The sequence below is a fragment of the Erpetoichthys calabaricus genome, chromosome 3, assembly GCF_900747795.2.
Source record: "Erpetoichthys calabaricus chromosome 3, fErpCal1.3, whole genome shotgun sequence".
Classification (NCBI taxonomy): domain Eukaryota; kingdom Metazoa; phylum Chordata; class Cladistia; order Polypteriformes; family Polypteridae; genus Erpetoichthys; species Erpetoichthys calabaricus.
The window spans coordinates 206,715,152-206,739,280 of record NC_041396.2 but is presented as its reverse complement, the minus strand read 5'-3'; the positions used below and the strand labels follow the sequence as shown (position 1 = coordinate 206,739,280).

Sequence of the window (24,129 nt, the reverse complement as noted above, 5' to 3'; positions counted from 1 at the left end):
CCAATAGTTATACAATGAAAGGAATTTTTATTTATAACTGTATTACTGAAAGCTGCAGTGGAAATCTTTCCTAAATAGTTATTTGGATGGTCGTATGACCTTATGTGGGGACTTTCTACGTTAGTTTGGATACTTTTATATCTAAATATATAAATGTATAAATATATATAAATAAATATATAAAGACAAAAATTTAAATCTAGAATGTATGTGTAGGAGGTACTGCTATAAGATTGTAGTACATTCTGATATTTTTTAAATAAAATAAACTGTGTTTTCATAGCTTTGTCTTCAGGGCTGCTTAAATCTTTAACTTCCCTAATAGGGTTGACTGTCTCATCATGTTCAGTTGATCTGGAGATGTGATAGAAAACGCAATCTGGGCTCCTACAATATACAGAATGTTCTTCTCTATTCTCCTCTTCATTTATCTACCTCACAGAACTAATGCCGAAGCAGACCAATGGATTTCTGCTATACTTTTTTGTGTGTTCTTGCCTGACATAGAAGATTCAATAATAAATAGCCCATGGCACCTTAACATGACACAGGACTCAGAAAGCTATAAAATATACTGTGTTTTACTAGTTGCAAAATAACTAGTCATTTTACGAATCTTGTAGCAAGCTATCATTTTACCAATGTCTTGCATTGTCTGCCTGCATTAGTAATATTCTTCCAAAAGCATAAATATTTGAGTGATGGGCAAACTTCCAAGTGGTGTATATGATCAACAAATAAGCCATGCAAAGATCAGCTGTACAAAAACTGGAAAGAGAACACGAAACACTCTTTGTTAGGAGTGTAATAACAGTGCATATAGGAAGAAGACTTATTTTTTTTCATAGTCTTTACAAGGTTCTAAGTCAGCTATCATGATAGCAAGGTTTACCTCTTAGTCTAAATACAATCATTAGAATCCGATGATAACTCAAAACTCTTGATGCCAAAGCACTAAAAGTGCCCAGGAGCAAACAGTGCTCCACATGCAACTGGCCTGACCTTAGTATGAAGAGAGAGATGCTGAATGTGGAAATCAAGCTTAGAATCTAGGTAAGTTGTATCTTAACTAAAAACACTGGCACAAATGGATGGTGGTTAAAAGTAATGTTGCTTAAATGGTATAGTGTATTTGTAAAAACTGGAAATAGGTACATGGGATAAGTTACCGAGCAATGTTTTGGACATTAATAAGTAGATTTATATAGATACATGTACACACATAGATCAGCCACAACATTAAAACCATCTGCCTAATGTTGTTTTGGTCCCCCTTATGCTGCCAGAATAGCTGTGACCCATTAAAGCATGGACTCCACAAGACCTCTAAAAGGGTCCTGTGGCATCTGGCACCAAGACGTTAGCAGAAGATCCTTTTTAAGTCCTGTTAGTTGTAAGGTGAGCCTCCATGTATCTGACTTTCCATTACATTCCACAGATACTCAGTTGCATTAAAATCTGGGGAATTTGGAGGCCAAGTCAACACCTTGAACTCTTTGTCATGTTCCTCAAACCATTCTTAAACAAGTTTTTCAGGGTATATTGTCCTGCTGAAAGAGGCTTGTGCCATCAGGGGATACCGTTGTCATGAAGGGTTGTACGTGGTACGTGTCAAAGTAATATCCACATGAATGCCAGGACCCAAGGTATCCCAGCAGAATATTGCCCAGAGCATCATACCTTCTTGTAGTTCATGCTGCTACCATCTCTTCCCTAGGTAAATGATGCACATGCACCTGGCTGTCCACATGAGCTAAAAGAAAATGCGATTGCTCAGAGCAGGACACCTTTTTCCATTGTTTCATGGTCCAGTTCTGGCCTTGCATGCCCATTGTAGGTATTTTTTGATTGTAGACGGGTCAGCATGGGTACTCGGATTAGTCTTCAGCCACACAGTAAGCTGTGATGCACTGGGTTTTCTGACATCTTTCTCTCATGGCCAGAATTACTTTTGTCAGCAATTTGTGCTATGGTAGCTGTTCTGTGGCGTTGGACCAGATGGGCTAGCATCCGGAGTTCATGATCTGTCACCGATTCACAAGTTATCCTTTCTTGGACCACTTTTGGTAGGGTGTTCCAGGTATGCATAGTATTAACAACCCACATGACCTGCCACTTTTGTGATGCCCTGACCCAGACATCTAGCTCTCACAATTTGGCTCTTGTCAAAGTCACTCAGGTCCTTGCGCTTGCCCATTTTTCCTGCTTCAAACACATCACTTTCAAGAACTGACTGTTGACTTGCTGCCTAATATATCCCACCCCTTGACAAGTGCCATTGTAACGAGATCAATGTTAATCACTTCACCTGTCAGTGCTTCTAATGTTGAGGTTGATCAGTGTGTGTATAAAATACATATTCGTATGCTCATATTTGTTCAGTCAGGGTCCCTTACATTCCCTGTGGAAATCTGGCAATAAAGTAGAAAATTCAGATAATGTTTAAGAGCATTAATGACTGTTATGATATTTCCCTCTACTTACCCTTTGCCTAGGGGTAAGTGAACTCATCAGGTTCCTTACCGGGTTGGTCTACTGTTGCACCTTAAGATTAACACACGCATACACAGATGTACACATATACTCATAAACTCAACAATGCCCTATGAATGACATACACACAGCTGGTTAATCTCTAGCACTTTAGACCACACAAGTGCCTTAGGAATAACAGCCTGTCACTCTTCTAGCACTTCACAAGAGTTTTACTTTACAGCACAAACAACATACAATATTTTAAATGTATCTCGGGCGTAAATGTTACTTTAGTGTCTAGGAATATACTCAAACATACAAAGGCTCAATATCCTTGGCTGTAGGCCATTTATCAACCAAGAATGCCTTAATTTACGTACTGATCCCTACTATTGGATGGAGCTTACACCCTCAGCCCTTAATAAACTGCACCAGGTGCTCAAAGAAATCTACCTTATTACTTCAATCACTCTATAGATATGAAGACAGAGCATAGGAAGTTAAAAAGCAGCGTGGTGTTTATTACATGAATAATGATACCAAATAGAGCAATCCAATCATGTGATCGTACTAACTTTCAGGCACAAATAGAGGGGAGAACATTGTAAACAAAGTAGCAATTTGTGTGCAAAGGATGGCAGCAGGATCAACACACACTGAAACTCATTCTTGCAAGTCTCCTCAGAACAGTTGACAAAAATACAATACACAACAGACTTAGCATAGAATAAATAATTTATTAATCGATGACCACAGTGGTAAAGTGTGAATTGAAAAATCAGGGGTGTCAGGTGTTAACAAGTCAACGTCACAGAAGGTTTCTTTTTGATTTTATTTTCTCCCCTGGTATATCTACACCAACTTTCAAACACGTAGCATGGTAAGTCGTAAACAGACATTTAGTTCGGACTAATACCTCACTTTGTTCATGTTAAACCCTTACATGTTCATTTTTTATAAGTACTAGGGGGCCCCTGCTCGCTTCGTGTGCTAGCCACTTCGAGGATCTGCTGCTCGCGTATGGGGAAGCGGATATACAATTTAAACAGATTGTTATTTTCATGGGAATTGTTACATATGCATAACACAACTATTTTACATTACAGCAAGTAATTAACCACAGTAAAAAATACTAAAATGTAATAAATTGAAAGAAAATTATGTTTCATGTTGCGTTAACGGTATTCGTGGCGTTATACGTTTTTGTTCTGTTTGGCTTTGAAATTAACATGCAAGTACTTTTTTAACTTACACTTTTACTGTAAAACTTCAGTTAAAAACTATTTTTTGAATTAACGTTTCGTCAATATCGCATTGAATTTTGATTCTGCGTTTGGACTTATATCGTGACAACATAACGTTTAACTGCCCGTGAGTGAATATTGTTTCTTTCTCTCTAATAAAGAAAACTGACTTTTTCGAATGTTTGTCCCTGTGATTTGTTAATTATCATAGCAAACTCTATTCTAATGGGAAACTGTAAATGTTTTAATATGAATGGCATATCAAGGTCTCCTTTGGTATCTAATGTCTGCGGAAGATGTACTACATTACCTTTCTTGTCACCTGTTAAAATTTTACATATCAGAATTGTTTGACCAATTTTGAATACAACTAATCTTATCCTATTGCATAGCCAATAAGTCTTCTTTTATTGGGAACTTAAATTGAGGAAAACGTAAAAATTTGTAAGAGCTTGAGTGCAGGAACTGTCTGACAAAAGCATTCACACGCATGAGAGGTGAGAGGACTGTGGTGTGGTTGAAAAATGTTTGAGAGGAGGGCAGGACTTAAAAAAAATCTCTTGGCAATAGTTTTGTCTCAAGATTTTCTTTTATAATAGACAAGTGCGGCGTCTGCAGTGGAGCAGGGTAGAGATTTAGGAGAAGGAGGGCAAAACAATTGCAGAAGTATTAAAGAGTGGTAGGATAACAGGATGGCATCTGTTCAGCATGTGCCTTTATGGTACCAAGTCCTCCATACCAGAGTTTCCTGGGGGTGCAGGACTGAACCTGAGTGCACTACGCTACATTCCTTATAAATCATTAGGTAATATAGTATGCACATGCATTGAAGGATGAACAAATAGTTGATGTCTGGCCAATTGTGGCATGCCAGTATGGATAAAAGTCCAGGACCAGTTTGTGACGCCACTTCGTTCCTGATTACCTGTCACTAATGCCAATGAGGAGATTTTTATTAAAGCGGGCTATGGCAAAAAATGACCCACTAACACTGATGCCCCCTGAAGGTGACATCCTTAAGCAACTGAATTTCACTGGAATCATAAAGGATTTTGCTGCAAAGTACACCCAAATAAAAACCTTTTGCAAGCAAGAATATATATTTTTCTATTGCGCCATATTGTGTTGTGCATTTATCTAAGGATTTGTGGATGTCAGACAGCAGTAGGCTGCTATGTGGACTGGTGGATGTGACCATGTTGCTCATATTGTGTTGTTTGCAACTATTTCTCACAGCTTTCTCTTTCAGTACTGTATATTAGTATATTAACAGGAAGGTTACAGGGGGCCCAAAGCAGGCCTCAGCCTGGAGGGGCCCTGAGTTAATCAATCCGTTCCTGGTGACATCACCAGGCACAGTATACAGTACCTGGAGACAGAAGAAGCTTAGCACCTCACCAGTGTCTCTGTATACACAGATGCTGACCCATTAACTACTCTGTAGGTAAGCATCAAGGATTTGAACAGGGGGCCACTGAAGTGACATGCACCCATATTGGCTGGTTGAATACAATGTGCTCATGACAATAAACTTGAACTTGATTAAAAAAAACAATAAGATGCTGTATTCATAACTGGTATTATAAATTAATCATATTGTATGAAAATTAATGCTTCTGAAATTTAAAATTGGAAATAATTTATCAAAGACAGTTGGATCAACACAGAAATAAACACACAATATGTGCAACGATAAAAGACGTCTTGGGTGTGAAAGGCCAGCAAAGTTTCGCAGTATAGCACCTTCAGAGGTGACCAGTGTATTAATTCTAGGCAACTAACCGCATATGTCGACATTCTCCTGTTCTATCGATCGATCTGCGCCAACTTTTTTTTTTCTTTCTACTTCACTCTGATTTAACGCCGTGCACGCTGTACAGTACATCAGACAACGAGGTCCTCTAGCTGCCGGTGTGCGCCTGCGTCAGTGGCTGACTGACGTGGCGATGAGCTAGAGGCGCTGTCGGCGTTCGTGGTCCACGGCTATTGGACGTTGTTGCTCCGTTGATTTGTTTGTTTTGGTCGACATGCCGCTCGTAGAACCTGAAAGTACAGTAGGTGGCATGTGCTGGAGTCGCCGGGTTGCGTGTTACTTACCGAATAAGTACTGCTTTTGGAAAACGAGAGAGCGTCCGAGTCTTCGCCTGGTGTGTAAGCAGACGTGTAGCCGGCAGCCGAGCTACTGGAGGCGATAGTAGGTGGGCGCTCTTTGCCGCCTCATCTACTACCTAAAGGTTGGTGTCATGATACTCTCAACTTACTGTTACACATCTTTGGTGCAAGTAAATGCATTCCTCGCCTTTTGTTATGTCGTTTTTATTGGGAGGTTTCATCGTACCGATTTCGTTGCACACCACAGTGGAGCTCACGCCCTCACTTTACTTTTTTCCGTATTTTTGCTCCTTGCTATAGTAATCACGTTGCTTTGTTGACATGTTAATAACTGATGCCTCTGTTAGTTCCCGGAAGATTGGTGTGGGTGATTCCTTCATTATCTTATTTTTAATTTATTAGCATCTATAAACGAGTTGGTGTTTTATGTCAAGTACCAATTTAATACTTAAAGATTTAGGTAGTAGCACCCCGTCTAGTGCTGCTTCCTCAGTCCTAGAACAGGCTAAACGGGTTCGAAACATAAAGAGATTGGAGGAATAGACGAAAGACGCGAGCGGGTACTTTAAGTTCTCAACAGGTTTTGTGAAGTCCAAAATGAAGAAGTGCAGCCTTGAAATGTTTTATTAGCAATTCTGAACACTCAAAATATAATCAAGTGCGTTTCAGAGCCCCTTCCCGTAAAATGCCTTGTCTTGTCAATACGACATCCACCTTACTTTACTCTTATTAGTGGAATTATAAAATTATTAAATAAAAAACTTATTTGTAAGTTTCCTACATTTGTCGGCTTTTAAAAATTCCTTTGGAGGCAGCTGTGCTTCTTGTGTACTGTGTGCAGGTAAGATGGCACCAAAGGGACAGTGCCTTTCAGGTGTCTGGAGCCTGGTATCTTGATGGTCTGTTTATGTACATTTACAGAGGAGGGATGCCTCAGGTGACACCCGCAGTGTTCCTACAGCTGGCTCTTCTACTGTCTGCCCTTCCTGCCCAGTACCTCATCTCCCAGTGGACTGGAAAGGATGCTGCCTACCGCTATCATGCCACCCAAAGGTAAACCTTTAAGGCTGTTGGGGCTTGATGGGATTGGTGAATGGTGATCTCTCCATTAGTTATGAGGTAAAGTTATTAGAAGTGTCCTTCAAAACTGACATCTTGAGGCAGTTTTACTTGGTCATATTCATCTTTGCTTAATGCTTTTCTAAATTTTTGTGTTATGTAAAAAAATGTATTTCCATGATCATTTTATTGGCCTTTTTTATTTATCTTTTTTGTTACATACTGAGCTTCTTATCATGTTTTGTAGAAGGTGCTTCATGATATGTTGAATGCATGTTCTGGGGATGAGGCTAACAAAGCTATGTACTGTATATGAAAGTCAAGTATTTGGCAGCACAGAAACCACAATTTAAAAAAAAAAAAAAAACTTACATTTTTGCAACTTATTCTAAAAGAGCACTTGTTATTTTTGCAGGCTAATCAGAAGCTGGAATAATTTCCAGAAGTCCTACTTAAATGTGGGTGCTGTGGTTGAAAGAGTGCAACGCTGGGTGTCTAATGTCATGTGAGTTTTCTTATGGACACACTTCACTGGTTTTTCATGTTCTCTACTGCTTAATGATCTGATGAAACTAACCACTTAACAGCCCCGTGTGTAGGGCGGCACAGCAGAAGTTTCACAGTCTCACATGCTGCTTTTGAATCCTGGCTTAGTTCATTGTCGGTGTGGAGTTTGCATATTTTCCTTGTGTCTGTAGCAGTTCTCCTCCAGGTTTTTCTGATTTAGGTGTTTCCATAACAAATAAGTGCTAAGTATGTGGACTCCCAACTTCCGTGATGGCAAGTTTGTTTGTACTGTGAACTGGTTCCTAATTTTTTCTCATTGCTTTCACAATTCATGTACAAAGTAAGTGAGGGTAAAACAAAATTTTTACTGTCACCATGGGTTATCCATAGTGAGTTGCCCATTGTCACACTTCTAAGATCTCCAAATTAGGTGGATGGTATTATTTGGGCAAGTTATTTTTAGTATACCACACTGAGGTTTTTCATAGTCTGGTTAAATCCAGCAATGTCACTGCTTCCTGATGTGCCTGGCTCTTCAATATCTGTGAATTTTGTTTTGTTTGTTCATGACAGCTGCTTGTCTCACTTTCTATACAACATTTTGCATGTTTTTTGGACTTGTTAATTTTTTTGTCTGCAATGAATATGTTTCTTCATGTTAAATTTTAACTAACGTATTTTCTTTTTTTACCTGTTGTTTTTCTATTATCTTTGAAAGCCAGTTGACAGGTAACCTCCTGTAGAACTGCTGAATGAGAATGAAAGTCAAGTAGTATACGGTAATCCGGTCATCAACATATGAGGTGTAATCACAACATTTAAGGACGCACTGTCTGTGTTTAAAAATTCTGCTTTGTAGGAATGTGCAGCTTGTTCAATGACTGCTAAGGGCAGGCATATGCCATGTGATTTTGGTCTGAGGTGTAACCTCTCAGGTGTCTTTTCAAAGTTCTTTAAGGTTGTAAAATCACTATTCTCAAGGTAAATATATCCTGACCTGATCCAAATATCTTATGGGCTCCTCATTGTTTTTTTGGTATGTCAAAAAAATGTGTTGTTTGTCAGCTTGAGTTGTGATATATTTGGAGTTTCAATTCCCTTTGACTAAACAGGAAGTGATTCTGTGTTTATGCTTTTGTAAATGTGGCTGCAAAATGTTTGTGGAGACATGAGAATAGAGACACAATAGTTACGCTGTGGCATTAGAACCCTGTATTGTATATTTTTTGGAGAAATATCAAGTCAACTTTATTGTCATGTGTACTCAGTACATTGAAATTCATATTTGCATGTCTCCTTCAAACAGTTGACAAAAAAATAATAATAGAAAGCATACTTGGCATGCAACATAAATACACAATTACAGATATATGTTGTGTATTTTAATTTCCTGTTGGGAACAAATCCATCTGTATTATATATGCATACACACTGTTTATGTTGCATTATTTAAATTCCTATGTTTGACTGTTCGGCAACCTTACAAATTGTGGGTAGAGACTGTTCCTTTACCTACTGGTATGAGTGCCAAAGGTTCTGTATTGTTTACCAGAATGAAGGAGAGAGAAAAGAGACTGTGTGGGATGATTGGGCCTTAGAAGTACTGAGGTACTTTGCCTGGCAGTCACAAATACCTGGTAGTGCTGCATGTTTGTAGTTCATAACAGATGAGCATGACATAGTCCACTAGTCATAACATAAAAACCAATCAAGCCAGTACTAATAGTGATCTTACCTAACTCCTAGCCTAAAATAAAAAGTGATACAGTAACATATAATATAATTTTCCATTGTGCCAGGCTGTGTGGGTACTGTGAGCCTTGGCACACAATCTCATGTGAGATTGTTCAGAAAGCCTTCTACTTTTCTTAAGCTAATGAAATCACATAGTATATGGCTGCCTATGATTGACTAACAGTAGAAATGATGTGAGATGGCATCCAAACTACCCAATTCATAATGTGAGAATCACATTGTGTATACCCATCTTGCATCACTGATCACTAATTCATATATAGCTCATCTCAATTAGCATGAGCTTATTTTAAAAAGAATAATTTTATTTAGCTTTAAGGAACCTCATGAGCATGAAGCAATTGGCCCATGGTAACAGCTTTCTGGCTGTGCCCTGAATAGCGTTTGGCTGGTCATGTCACTTGACTCATATTTTTACCCAAAATCACAACATATTAATGTTTGTCTTTACCAAACTTGCATGCTACAACATGAAATGATTTACATTCTTAGATTTGTAATACATTTCTTTGCCCTTTGCAATCTTAAGTGTGCTTTTGTCTCCTACAGCCTCTTGCCAGCTGAGCACTTCTTCATAACTTGTTAAACGTAACAGGAAAACCAGCAATATTTCTGCTTTTTATAATCAGTCTCTTAACTGATTACATGCACTGTTGAATGTTGTTTGTCCAAAGAATGTTGTTTCTAAAAAAAAAGAAAAAACCCAGGTGCAAATTACGTTGTGTTTGTTACTCCTAATGAGGAAATCTTATCACTTGTATTGTATTTGTTGGCTGTTGAAACATTATTTTCCAGTAACAAATTGAGATTTGTGGAGGATGTAGTCTCAAATGTATTGAAAATGATAACTGTCTGCTACTTTCAGTTATGCAGTACATGTGTACACAAACTCATAGAATATATAGCATTTTTGATTGCAGATTAGACATAAAACAAAAAAGCAAAGCCAAATTAGCTGAGCTTCTTTGGCACAGAGCCCTATTTCAAAGAAAACCAGCAGATGCAGTGCCTTCTCCAGGATGAAACTTACAATATTGTGGTGTACTTTAGGTTTGATGACCGTAACATTACAGTTTTGTCATATTTCTTACTAAGGTAATGAATATATTTTGACAAGGTCATAAAATGGTAGTTTCTGTGCAAGGCTTGCAATGTTAAATGGATGTTGCTCTGATTATTCATAGGCCATCTATGACAAACCTAGACAATGAACAAGAAGGGGAGTCACCAGCATTTGAAGTGCTACGTTTTCAACGTGAGAATGGATACTTTGGAGGTAAAATATCTTTTTAATTATGTGTGCTTTTCTCGCTTAATTAATTTTGAATACAATATGTAGAATATGTCTTGAGAGAGAGCTTTTTAAAAAAATTTTTATTTTATTTTAATGATTACATGTTCCAACCTGGTTTGATCACTTTCAGTTTTTGACGTCAAATACACTGATTTGTAGCTTCCTTCAGTGAGTTCTGATGTATGTTTCCAGAGTAAACGTTTATCTTTTAATACTGTATATTGCATATTAAGCAGACATATGGTCTGAAACCGCAATAAATTTTTTTCAGGCACTGAAACATTGGCAGTTCTCCAGCATGTGTTTTTTTTTTTTTGGTAGAAAGTTACACATTTGAGCATTTGTTTAATGGTCTTCCACCAAAGTTCTTTTCACAAGAATAAGAGGGATGGTTGTAGTAATCAATAATTTGATTTGATAAATTATTTTAAATATACCTCACAGTATATTATGATTGATTGCTTTTTGTTGTAGTTCCACAATTAATGATCTTGATTTACAGGTACTATATGTCATTCACATTGTCAGTGTTATTTAAAGTGCTATTGACATTGTCTAGTTTAAAGAGACTTGTCTGATGTGGTTTTAACCTTCATTTAAGGACACTGTCGTCCATTTAAGTTCCTATATTTTTCGAAACTTTTTTTTTTTGCTAATATTAATTACAGGCACACACTTCTTCTTCTTCTGGCTGCTTCTGTTATGGGTCACCACAGTGGATCATCTTCTTCCATGTCTTTCTGTCCTCTGCATCTTGTTCTGTTACACCAATCACCTGCATATCCTCTCTCACCACATCCATAAACCTTCTTTTAGGCCTTCCTCTTTTCCTCTTCCCTGGTAGCTCTATCCTTAGCTTCCTTCTCCCAATATACTCAGCATCTCTCCTATGCACATGTCCAAACCAACGCAATCTCACCTCTCTGACTTTGTCTGTCAACCGTCCAACTTGAGCTGACCCTCTAATGTACTCATTTCTAATCCTGTCCATCCTCGTCACACCCAGTGCAAATCTTAGCATCTTTAACTCTGCTACCTCCAGCTCTGTCTTCTGCTTTCTGGTCAGTGCCACCGTCTCCAACCCATATAACATAGCTGGTCTCACTACCGTCCTGTAGACCTTTCCTTTCACTCTTGCCGATACCCGTCTGTCACACATCACTCCTGACACTCTTCTCCACCCATTCCACCCTGCCTGCACTCTTTTTCACCTCTTTTCCACAATCCCCATTAATCTGTACTGTTGATCCCAAGTATTTAAACTCATCCACCTTCGCCAACTCTACTCCTTGCATCCTCACTGTTCCACTTACCTCCCTCTCATTTATACACTTGTCCGTATATTAATTTGGCAAAAGTTTACACTGGATGCCCTTCCTGACGTAACCCTCCCCATTTATCCAGACTTGGGACCAGCACGAAGAGAAACACTGGTTTGTGCATCCCCTGTGGCTGGGTATAATTACAGGCACACACTGTTTAACTTTAATCACAATATTGTATTTCATAGACTTGAGAGCAAAATAATAAAACTGGCCTATGGTAATAAATCACAAAAAAGAAGCATTTTGAAAAGATACTGGATGAGTAAGGATGGAGAATATATATATTTTAGAATTTTTTTTTTTTATTGTTAATGTTTCATGCTCTTATTTTTGATTTTGATACATCGTTTACTATACAAAAGGCCATAAACTTCTTTCAGACTTAATACAACTACTGAATCCAATAAATGTTAAAGCAAGATGCACATTGTTAGGAAAACTTTTCTAGAAGGCATGCATTTACATCGGCTCTAATACCTGTATGATTTTTATTTAACCTAGTAAAATGACCAATTTGATTCTTTTCTTTGTCTGTAGACTCTAGAGAAATTCGCAGTCCAAGACCCAACTCTGTACTTTATCGAGTGGGTGAAGTGATTATGGAAAAGGATCATGGTATGATTGGAGTTATTGTTGGTTGGGATGAGAAGCTGAAAGCTCCTAGAGAGTGGATTGAACAAAGGTATTCACATACTGAGGTAAGATCACTTAAAAATATTTTGTTGTGAGTGATCTAGGATAAGGTGTGTGGTGTATAAATAAAAATCCTTGCTACTGTGATATGCTTCCTTTTTGTTTGGTGTGTTGTAGCCATTGTTTTGTACTTCCATGAAGACCTCATATACAGTATTTTAGCTCTGACAAGCTATAAACAGCTCAACACCCCGTGGACCAACTTTTTTGAAATGTGGCATTCTTATTCTTCAAGCTAATTTGTTAGACAAGTCAATTTTCATTGCAATATCTTCAACAGATTGCACCATATAAAGTTTTAAACTTTTAATATTGCATTGGAAAATTTGCAAACTCAGCTTTCTTAAAATGGAGAATGTTGTGTGACTTCAACTACCAATTGGTTTAGTGTTTCAGTTTTACCTAGGCAGCAGTTGCTTGAACTTCTGTATTTTGTATATTTTACTGTTTTGCTTTTCTGACAGCTGTTTTACATGCCTAAGGCAAGTGGGTCTGATGGTAGGAAGAGTATGTGTGCCCAAACTGCACATACATCAGCACCCTTCTCTTGCTGCTTTAGGCAAGTTCACTGTAGAAGTACAAAAAAAAAAATTACTTCTCTTGGAATAATTCAGTGGAGAAAGCAATTCTTAAGCAATTGGAGAACTGGAGCCACTCAGCATGCAACAAGGACCTCACTAGCTGCCTACAGCAAGGACAGGGCAGGATTACAGTTTACCCCATGCCATTTATATACTGGTATAACATACAGGGACTGGGCATGAGTTATGACTGATCCAAAAAGCTATTTTTGCTTTTTTGTATCTTCAGAATGGAATTTAAATTTTTTGTCACCTTTCATACTCCCATTATACAATAAATCAGTTTCTTTCCAGTTTCTTACTTATTTATACAGTTTTAACTAATTACTGTTTTATCTAATATTAATAGGTAAATGGGGAAATTATTTTAGTTGCTTTTGTACTTTCATTGATTAGTGGTGATTTTATGCTAGTATTGGTTATTATGTATTAATAGTTATTTTTTCTTAATTATTGGTTACTACTCTATTGGATATACTTTTAAAAATGTTATGTTTAAGAAAACTGAACAGCATTTAGTCACACATCCTCCACCACTAACACACATCAATCGATGCTGTTTATACAGTACTTTAATAGGAATCTGCTCTGTATAAAAGCTGTTGAGCCACAACAAGCCTATTTGTGCCTAGTTTTTAATTCCATAGTAAATACTGTCAAAAAGCACATATTTAATGTAGTCCACTAACACATGTAATTGCATTCTATTATCACTATTATTTTTGAACATGACTCATTGTTACCAAAATATTTAATAAACAAAAATGTGATAACTGAATGTTATACCATTAGTACATTTTCTAACTTGTTTTTTCTGGTTTGTTTTTTACTAAAATAAATATATACTGCACCAGGTAATACATGTTCTCTCCATGTTTCCATAAGGCTTTCCTCCCAAATCCTAGAACTGTGCAGATCACATCAATTGTCAAATTGGTCCTATATGCATTAGATTGGGTATGTGCTTGAATGTTCCTTGTAGTGGACTGGTTTTCAATCCTGAGTTCGTTCCCACCTTGATCTGGAAAAACAGATTTGAAATAGATAGATAGATTAACCAGAACAGATAAAAACAAGATTGGAAGGTGTGTGTGTGCTTATGTCTCTTGTCTTTATCACATGAAGAGAGTATTACATCAGTCTTACAGGTTTCAGATAACCATGCCATCAAGAGGCTATTTGTGGTGGAGCGGACTAGTAGACTGCATTTGGGGAGTGGAATTGATGTGAATAGACTGTTTAGGTTGCATTGTCAGTATCTGAGCAGGCAAAGCATATATTACAAATTTTCTTTGTTACAGTAAAATCTGAGCATTGTACATATTATTGTATGTTTCTTGCTACAAAACCAGTTGTTGGTCATCATTCCCAGGACACTAAATTGGGTAAAATGTAAAATATTAAGCATCTTAAAAACAACTATGTGTGCTACTTTATTCTTTGACTGGCCAGCTCAATTCATTTCAGGCTGAAAGGGACAGAAGTCTGTTCAAGGATTCACTTTGGTATCAAAGTTTCAACCAAGGATTCTGGGATTTGGTGTGCCATCCATTATATTGATTAGTAAAAATATTAAGAACAGTTTTTCATTATGTTCTTCAGAATTTGAATTCCAAGATGTCATAGTTGAAACCATTGTTGTGTGCAGGGTGAAGAGGATGTTCCGCATTATAAAGTATTATTTGGGGAGCCAAGTGGAAAGGCTGTAATGGTGGACTACATTCGACAAACCGCTCTACAGGCTGTTACAGGTGTAAAGGTACTGTATAGAGCAATAAGTCGTTAATTAAGCAAAAATATTTTTTAACAAATGACCAAATTAAGGCTGTCAAGTTATACAAGAATTATAGTGTGAATACTAATAGTAGAAATAAGTTAACATTCGAATATATTTGAGCATAGGTTAAAACTACTATTACATTATTGTATTTAATGTGCCTTTGTGTGCTTCATTATTATTTTTGATTTTTCACTCAGGGTGTGTCACATGTAACCCTTTTGACTTGTATACTAATGGTCATTTACAAAATCAAGATTTTCTGTGCATGGAAAGTGACATAATAAAAAAGTGGAATTGGAACACGTCACATGCCTGAAATACTTGTATGGAACCCATAAATATATTAAATGCATGCATACTTTTGTCCCTCGCACTCTGACCTCTTCTCCAGCTCTCTGCTTTACTATGTACCCATCTTATCTTTGGGTTCAAAAGACATGAAGTCTGTGTCCATCTGTGTTTCATTTGTATAAGTCAATACACGGTGAGTCTATTCATAAACCACAAAAAAGATTACTTAATGGACTAAATGTCACATTGTAATGATCTTTAAGTTTTCTTTCATTATATTTTTTATTTGATAAGCACTTTAATTAACAGCAACTTAAAAATTCTGCAATTGAGTAAAGAAAAAAAAGACATACAGCAGATTTTGAAATCAAATCACAAGAAGCAAAAAAAAAAAAAAAAAAACACCTTGTGGAATAATAGATCATGTGTGCAGAGTGAAGGATTAAACTAAATGGTATTCCCTTTCCCCTTTAAACATTCAGCAAAATATAACACTAGTACCCTTTATACTTATTTTTCATTTTGCCTTTGTTTTAGGAATTACAGTATGTGCTAAATCAGCATCCTTCAAAAAAACATGTTGGTTAAGGTAGTTTTTCTGAATCTGAAAATGCTCATTAAAATGGAGATTTTAAAGCTGTTGTAATGATTAATGGAAAATAAGAAATATGGTAGTTATTCCCCATTATGTTTAATGAAAAAGGAAACCAGCATTTGTTTGCTACGATGAATGCTTAAAGGTTTTAACCAGGAAATCTGGGATCACTGGTACAAGAGTGAAATGGAACAGGAGCAAAACAACACTTGTAGGGTAAATCTGTTGTTTTACACCTGTTAACCAAAAAGCAGAGCAGTGCACTAGAAAAATCCTTCCATTTTACAAATTATGTTACAAAATAATATAAAAATGCTGATTAATGAAGTGATGCACAAAACACATGCAAAATTCCGAAGTATTGCATCATAGTGTGTCAGGAGTAGCACAATACTGAAATTAGTGCGAGGTTTAAAAAAGACAGTTGTTCTACAATTGAATTAGAATTTTTTCATATAGATTCAAGTTATTTTTGAATAGTGATGTTTGTTCTGACAGCCATAGATCATATGTCATTGGAAATGAACCTACAGTTTACATCTTTATATACATTGCTTATAATTTTTTATAACTGATATTTTTTCTTACTAATTTTTAGTCACACAAAATTGGACAAAATTCATCATTTTGCTATTGACAACGTATAATATGTCAGATTTAGTGTGCATTTAGTGTGCCTCCTTTAGCCACTTCATTTAGTGTGCCTCCTTTAGCCACTTCATTTCAAACTCCTAGGAAATGGAAGAAACCAGCATCAGTTATTATTGGTCCTCAAGGTGCGTTAAGCAGTGCAACATGATACATTTGCCAAATCCATGTATCCATGTAATCCATGTGTCACAATGAAATATTAAAACCTCCTGTTTTCACAATATAAAGGTGAGAAACTATTATTTGGGTATTTCAGTCATTCATCATTATGAAAGGAATATATGCATATGATCAGTTAACAGGTTCTATTGCAGTCATGGTAAAAAGTTGTGTGTGTCAATAAGTGAATTAATTTTGATTTTAATCATCATTTGAGGAATAGTTTAAAGTTACATTTTTGTGTACGGAACAATTTTGAAAAATGTTTAAAATGAGCGTATTATTGCCAAAAGTGTAAACTTTACCTTTAATGCAGTAAAGTTATCCTACCAAACACAGTATTTGGTTTTGGATGAGAGATTCATAGATCCATAGTTTACAGCACATTCCAAGTTATATGGTAACTTTCTAAATGTATGAGTGAATTGTTTGAGGTCTTCCTGAAAACTTTCCCATGTAGCCCAGGTACAAGCCTGCTATCAATTTTATACTATAACATTTCTGCTCATGTTCATGGGTTGAGGTAATATTAGGTGAGTTAAATCCACTTGTCAAGCAGTTCAGTTCTTAAAATCCAGTGCTACTGGTGCCTGCATTGGGGCATTCAACTACATTTTGGCAAAGTGACCAGAACTGTGTTTGATATTCTGCTGTTCCACCAACTGAAATAAGTGTACACAAATTCTAAGACTGTAGTAGGAGTTAATTTACAGTATAGATTAATGTCAAAGTGTTTAGGTAAACTAATACACTGTCATACACTGACGTAAGCTGTTTGGCTGTATGTCAGTTACAAAGAGTACAGGTCTCTGAGGTTCTGTGGAGTTGGTGTGAGCAAACAGTACATATAGTTTAACTGCTGCTATGGAGGAGCACACACCAGTCTTTTAGTCACTGTGGATGCATGCCCAGTTCATTAAGGGAAGATTACGCAGGTCAGATGCATAATAATTGCCCATATGTAGCAGAGCCAATCAAAACTAACCATAAAGGGCCCTCTAAGAGTCAGAAAACATATGAGACACAGTAAAATAATAATAACAACAAAAGATTTACTATTGTTTGCAAAGTGTTTCTATTTTCTTGATGGAAGAAAAAAGTGTGAATCATCTGCACAGGTCAGAAACAAAAAATGGCTTGTCAGCTTTGTCAAATGCAAGTTAAAAAAAATTTTTAAATTCTGCATAACAAGACCAAGCAGTGTCCTGAAGATTAGAATGCTACACTACCAGTCAAAAGTTTTAGAACACCTCAGTTTTTTTGGTTTTTATGGAAATGCACACAGTTTAATGTCTTAATGTTTATTGAAATCAAGGCATAGAACAAACAAACAGTGGCAAATAAAACAATAAGTCAAGAAATCATTAAGTGTACAAAATATGTATTCAAATTTTTGATTCGTCAAAGAAGCCACCTTTTGCATATGTGCAGTAACAGCCAAACTGTGGTAAACTTTTTGATTCAGAATGCCAGTCACTCAATGCAAGTCACCAACTCTGCCTCCAGCAAAAGAACCCCAGACTGTCACACTTCCCAGTCCATGTTTGACAGTTGGTGTCACACACTGAGGAACCATCCTTTCACCAACTTGATGGCGTACAAACACCCTGCGTGATGAAACGAACATTTCAAATTTTGATTTATCAGTCCATAAGACTTTCTTCCAGTCTGCAGTAGTAAGGAATGGCTTTCTTACTACCACTTGCCTTATCAAACCTGCAGCACAAACTCTTCTCTTCACAATAGAAACTTAGACTTGCTTTTTCCAACCACTGTTAAGCTGTGCTTGAAGCTGTTGTGCTGTGAGGTACCTGTTCCGCAAGCTGGTGACCCTCAGAAACTTGTCTTCTGATTAGTTAGGAAGAGATCTGGCAGACACAAATTCACAACCAGCAGAGTTTCTTCCAGTTTCCAATTGCCTTTGGATTGTATAAGGCACCGTATTTACTGACACTTTGATTTTTTTTTCCTTTCAATTTTTCTAAATTTTTTGTCCTGTGGGACCCTGGAGGCAGCTGATAGGTACCGGCAGGCCAAGCGGAATGCGGCTTTGGTGGTTGCTGAGGCAAAAACTCGGGTGTGGGAGGTGTTTGGGGAGGCCATGGAGAACGACTTTCGGACGGCTTCGAGGAGATTCTGGTCCACCATCCGGCGTCTCAGGAAGGGGAAGCAGTGCAGTGTCAACACTGTATATGGTGGGGATGGTGCGCTGCTGACCTCGACTTGGGACGTTGTGGGTCGGTGGGGGGAGTACTTCGAAGACCTCCTCAATCCCATTAACATGCCTTCCAATGAGGAAGCAGAGCCTGGGGACTCAGAGGTGGGCTCCCCCATCTCTGGGACTGAGGTCACTGAGGTGGTCAAAAAACTCCTTGGTGGCAGGGCCCCGGGGGTGGATGAGATACGCCCGGAGTTCCTCAAGGCTCTGGATGTTGTAGGACTGTCTTGGTTGACACGCCTCTGCAACATCGCATGGACATCAGGGACAGTGCCTCTGGATTGGCAGACCAGGGTGGTAGTCCCCCTCTTTAAGAAGGGGGATCGGAGGGTGTGTTCCAACTACAGAGGGATCATACTCCTCAGCCTCCCTGGAAAAGTCTATTCAGGGGTCCTGGAGAGGAGGGTCCGTCGGATAGTCGAGCCTCGGATTCAGGAGGAACAGTGTGGTTTTCGTCCTGGTCGCGGAACAGTGGACCAGCTCTATACCCTTAGCAGGGTCCTGGAGGGTGCATGGGAGTTTGCCCAACCAGTCTACATGTGTTTTGTGGACTTGGAAAAGGCATTCGACCGTGTCCCTCGGGGAATCCTGTGGGGGGTACTCTGAGAGTATGGGGTACCGGCCCCCCTGATAAGGGCTGTTCGGTCCCTGTACGATCGGTGCCAGAGCTTGGTCCGCATTGCCGGCAGTAAGTCGAACCCATTTCCAGTGAGAGTTGGACTCCGCCAGGGCTGCCCTTTGTCACCGATTCTGTTCATAAATTTTGTAAAGTATGTAGACCAGATGTGGCTTATTTGAGAAGAAACAAAACAAACCATTTGAAACATAGTCCGAAATATGAAGAGTGCTGTTCACAAAAATGTGCAAGTAGCACAGGTAGACTGAAGACAAAATCTGAACCATCTCTAAAGAAACCATCAATTATCAATTGTTTTGAATGCATGTCATTATATGAGTCCTGGTCCCATTGTCAACACAAAATAATGCATGCCATCACATAGTACCCATCTAAAGAGACAGTGCTAATAAATACTGTCCAGGTTTTGTGTACCTTATCAACAAAGTTGATAAATGATACAGATTCCATACCATATGTATTTTTTCTAAGTTGCTATTCTGTAAAGGTATGAGCAATATTGTAAATGGGTGCTAGAAGAGCTGAAAGACGTGGAATTTTTCACATGTATGACTAGTGTTCGGTTAAGTGGGACAATGGTGCTCTACATAATCCTGACAGTTAACTTTATAGACCGTGACTTTGAGTTAAAGCCTCAGTGTTTACAGATGTACTGTTTGCCCAAAGAACACAGTGGCTAAAATATAGCTCTGAGGTTATAGGAGGCTTTGGCTAGGTAGAGTTTATGTGAAGATGGGCTAGTGTGTTTCACCACTGGCAATGTGAAGAGTATGATCAAAGCTACTGAAGTAAATAACTGGCCCAGATTTCAGTGTTTTGGACAAAGAGTGTAGCTTGCCATCGGTACGTGTTTATTTCAAAGATTTATCTGGCTAGTAACACTGCATCAAAAGGAGTTAAAAAGGTTTGCCGTTCTCGTTTCCCTTACACTACTTACATTTATTGCATTTGGCAGATTTTACAGCTGCTTATGCGAGTGCTATGTAGTCATCTAGGTAAATGTTTCAGGTGTACCAGCAAACAAAGACCAGAGTTGCTAAAAAACTAGATTCCTGAGCTAAGGTAAAACAAATGCTATAGTAAATTTTTCATGTGTTGAAAACCCCCCACCAATGTACACATAGTATGATGTGGACAATTGCACCCCAAGGCCTTGATTGTTACTAAGTTTTGCTACTATCTGATTTGAAAATTTTACTTATTTAAAATGTTTTTCATAAGCTAGTGCACATGTAAATGAACAACTCCCCTGTATAAATTGTGGACAACTCTGCATGCAGCACTTAGATAGATAGAAACTATAGCTAACTTACAGCCCATATACCCCACTGCTGCTAAAGCTTTCACTCAGCAGAGCCACATAGTCACAATTCACCACAATGAGAAGAGACAAAAGAAGACTCACATTGTCCCCAGCAGTTGTTGCTGAAGCTGAATTTAATAGCCACTTTTTGATTCCTACAACTAACAGAGAGGGGATTGTTTGGCTTATTGGAGAATCCGCCAGGTTAACTTTCTTCAGTTAAGCAAGCTGCCCAGGAAGTATCTGTGTGTGCTCAAGACTTGATATGTCAGTGTTTGTCTTTAAAGCCAAGCAAACTGAATATTCTGGTGTTCTTGAACAAAAATCTGATTTTTTTTTTTTTTATAAATAATTTAATACTGTTCTGTCACTGCCTTTGACAAAGATGTAATTTAAGGAAAGGTCAAACGGAGTTAAGAAGCGTTAAAAATTAATAGCTAAGTTATAAAGTTCCATCCTTATGCTTTGACATGTTATTTACTTTTGCATTTTCTTATTTATGAAGACATTTTAATATTCTTGAGAATTTGCAGGTCTTAAGTGAGATGTAACTCAAACCTTTGTTTAGATTTTCACTATTGCTGGACCCACAACATTTTTACAGAATTATTTTTTTTATTTTATTTTTTTTTAATTTTATTGTAATCATTCATACAAATCGATCAATTTTTACAAAAAATAGGATTGAAAAACAAATCGACCCCCACCCCTGAGAGAGAGAGCATGGCCAACGGGGTAAAACTTAAGGCTTGTAAACATACCTAAATTGATGAGTTTAACAGGCCAGTAGAGATGAATGGAGAGGAAAAAGAAATGTGGAGATAATTACTTCCTCGGTGCTTTAAGAGCTTATTCTAAAATTTTATTGATTATATCCTGCCAGGTTTTAAAAAAATTCTGTACAGATCCTCTAACTGAATATTTGATTTTTTCCAATTTCAAATAGTATAAAACATTGGTTACCCATTGACTTAAAAGAGGAAAGTTAGGATTCTTCCAGTTTAGCAAAATAAGTCTGCATGACAAAAGTGTAGTGAATGCAATCACAGTTTGTTTTTCCTTCTCCACTTTAAACCCATCTGGAAGAACACCAAACACAGCTGTTAATGGGTTAGGAGGGATTGTGATACCAAGGCTGTCTGAGAGGCACTTAAAAATTTTAGTCCAAAATTGTGTTAATTTAGCGCAGGCCTAAAACTTGCCCTGGAAACATTTTGGACAGTTTTAGGTGAGACAGATGTGCTCAATATATAATTTTGAGTTGAATAATTCTATGCTTTGCGCATATGGAGCTTGAGTGACGTCTCTGCATTGCTACTTTCCACTCCCTTTTTGATATATTGATTAAGAGATCTTTTTCCCATTGTCCTCTTGGATCTTTGAAAGGGAGGGACTGTAAAATAATTTTATATATTGCAGAGATGGTGTCTAAGTCCTTGAAATTGAGTAATTATTTTTTAATATTTCACAGCATTATTTTTGCAGAAAACATTTGTTTACATTTTTGCATTATTAACTAGTGAGTGTAATTTTTCTTTGTTTAAATAAACATATACAGCTAACAATCTCAATATTGTATTGTCTGTATTGGCATCATGTACAATTGGTGATACTGCACAGTGCACAACCTTAATCTCTGATTGCATCATTTATTGTTATTGCATCATTACCAGATTTATTGTTCATCGCAATTTTTCCCCATATTGTGCAGCCTTCAAACCAGGGTTTGAACAAGAGCTGGAGCTTCCTCTCCAGAATCCTAGCATAGGCCTTCCCAGGGAGACTGAGGAGTGCCTTTTCCTCTTAAAGGTGGATTATACCTTGCAGTCCTCCTTCTTAAAGATGGGGACTCCCACCCTAGTTTGCAAAAGCAGAGGCAATGTCGCCAACCTCCACCGTGTTGAAGAGAAGTCAGCCAAGACAGAACAGCAACATCCAGAGCTCTGGGCAAATATAGTCCACTCCCTGGACCATGGCATGGAGGAATTTCCTCAGCTTCATTGATGGGAGTGTCTCCCTCTGAGTCACCTGATTCTGCTTTCTCAAAAGAAGGTTCATCAATAGGATTTAAGAGGTTCCTGAAGTGCTTTTTTTCACTACCTGAATATAATCTCAAGGAGAAGTCAGAACAGCAGCACTCCATCCCTGCTACAAACAGTATGGGCAAAGCACTGCTTCTCCCTCCTGGGTCACAGTTTTATAAATGGTGCAATCTTGACTGTAGGGATTATCAAAGCCATGATTGAAAATGCATATCAAGCCTGCTACATATTTTAGGCCCTTTCTCTCCCAAATGGATGAATGAAAATAGTTCCACTAGCTCTCTAGGATAGCACCATGCCAGAATTTGCCAGCATGTTGACACAGAGCCACGTGAGCAGTTTGGTGTCCATTGTCCTTAAATGCACAGCATTCTTTAGAGTATCTTACTTCTATATATCCTCTAATGTGTGCTATAATTATAATTATTTGGACTTTTTTCCCATAACAGCCACAAATCCCCAATTCAGAGATCTATTTTAGACATTATGATGGAAGGAAGTTCATTATGCAGCCCTGGTTGAAGGCAATCTACCCTGATGACTGAAGAAGAAGAAGAAGAAAAAAAAAAACATGCCTGAAGACAAAAAGAAGGTGAGGACTGGGCATAGCAGAATCACTCTGACCCCTCAGTCGTAAGGCACTTATATTCTTGAATGTGAATGGGCAAAAATCTTACTTCAAGATTGCTGTTTTTAAAATTTATTGTAAACTGTAAAACATTGATCTTTTGCAGCATCAATTAAATGGCAGAATTTTGCAGTAACTTACTCTTTAGAAAGATAAAACCATTTAATACTTTTTAGATGCATTTCTGGTAATGGTAGATTTTACATTCTTGAACCATTATTACAGAAAACAAAGTAACAAATATTTTATTGTCAAAATGTTTGAATGAACATATTCATATTATGAAATAAGCATTAAAAAGAATGTAGATTACTGTATTGCACAATTTTTAAAACAGTGAACACAGCATATAAGGTGTGATCCAGGGAAGTACTTGGTCATAATGTTATGTTGTATACTGTAGCACCTTAGATGGTGATAAACCATTTTTGGCAGCCATGTTTAAATATTAAAATACAGACCAGTGGTACCTATGAATTATTTATACATATATTTTCTAGTTCCATCATTCCCTATAATGATCATTGTGCCAGCAGGCAAGTTTAAGTACAGGGGTTTCTCTTTTCACAAATAAGACTATCTAGCACCTTCAGGATGATCCTTAGATCAGATACAGATTGCACGTTTTGTATTTCTCAAGTACAGCCCTAGGTGGTTCTTCCAATGGATCATGTTTACCATACCTCCAACAAGGGTTTTCCTTGCATGATGCTCTTTATCCAGAGAAGCATTGACTGATCTTCCCAGATTGCCAAGTATCACATTGATGGTAAATCCAGA

The 24,129-nt window shown here is 37.6% G+C and overlaps 1 protein-coding gene across 1 annotated transcript; it reads left to right on the top strand.

Moving 5' to 3' along the window:
- The first annotated feature begins 5,657 nt into the window (after positions 1-5,657).
- Positions 5,658-23,336, top strand: si:dkey-261l7.2 (uncharacterized protein LOC569751 homolog). The gene is made up of 7 exons (XM_028797718.2): positions 5,658-5,953; positions 6,753-6,884; positions 7,306-7,395; positions 10,337-10,428; positions 12,309-12,469; positions 14,694-14,804; positions 23,171-23,336. Exons 2-7 carry the CDS (start codon positions 6,760-6,762, stop codon positions 23,264-23,266), a joined length of 675 nt encoding a protein of 224 aa, XP_028653551.1. The 5' UTR covers positions 5,658-5,953; positions 6,753-6,759; the 3' UTR covers positions 23,267-23,336.
- Positions 23,337-24,129: the final 793 nt, after the last annotated feature.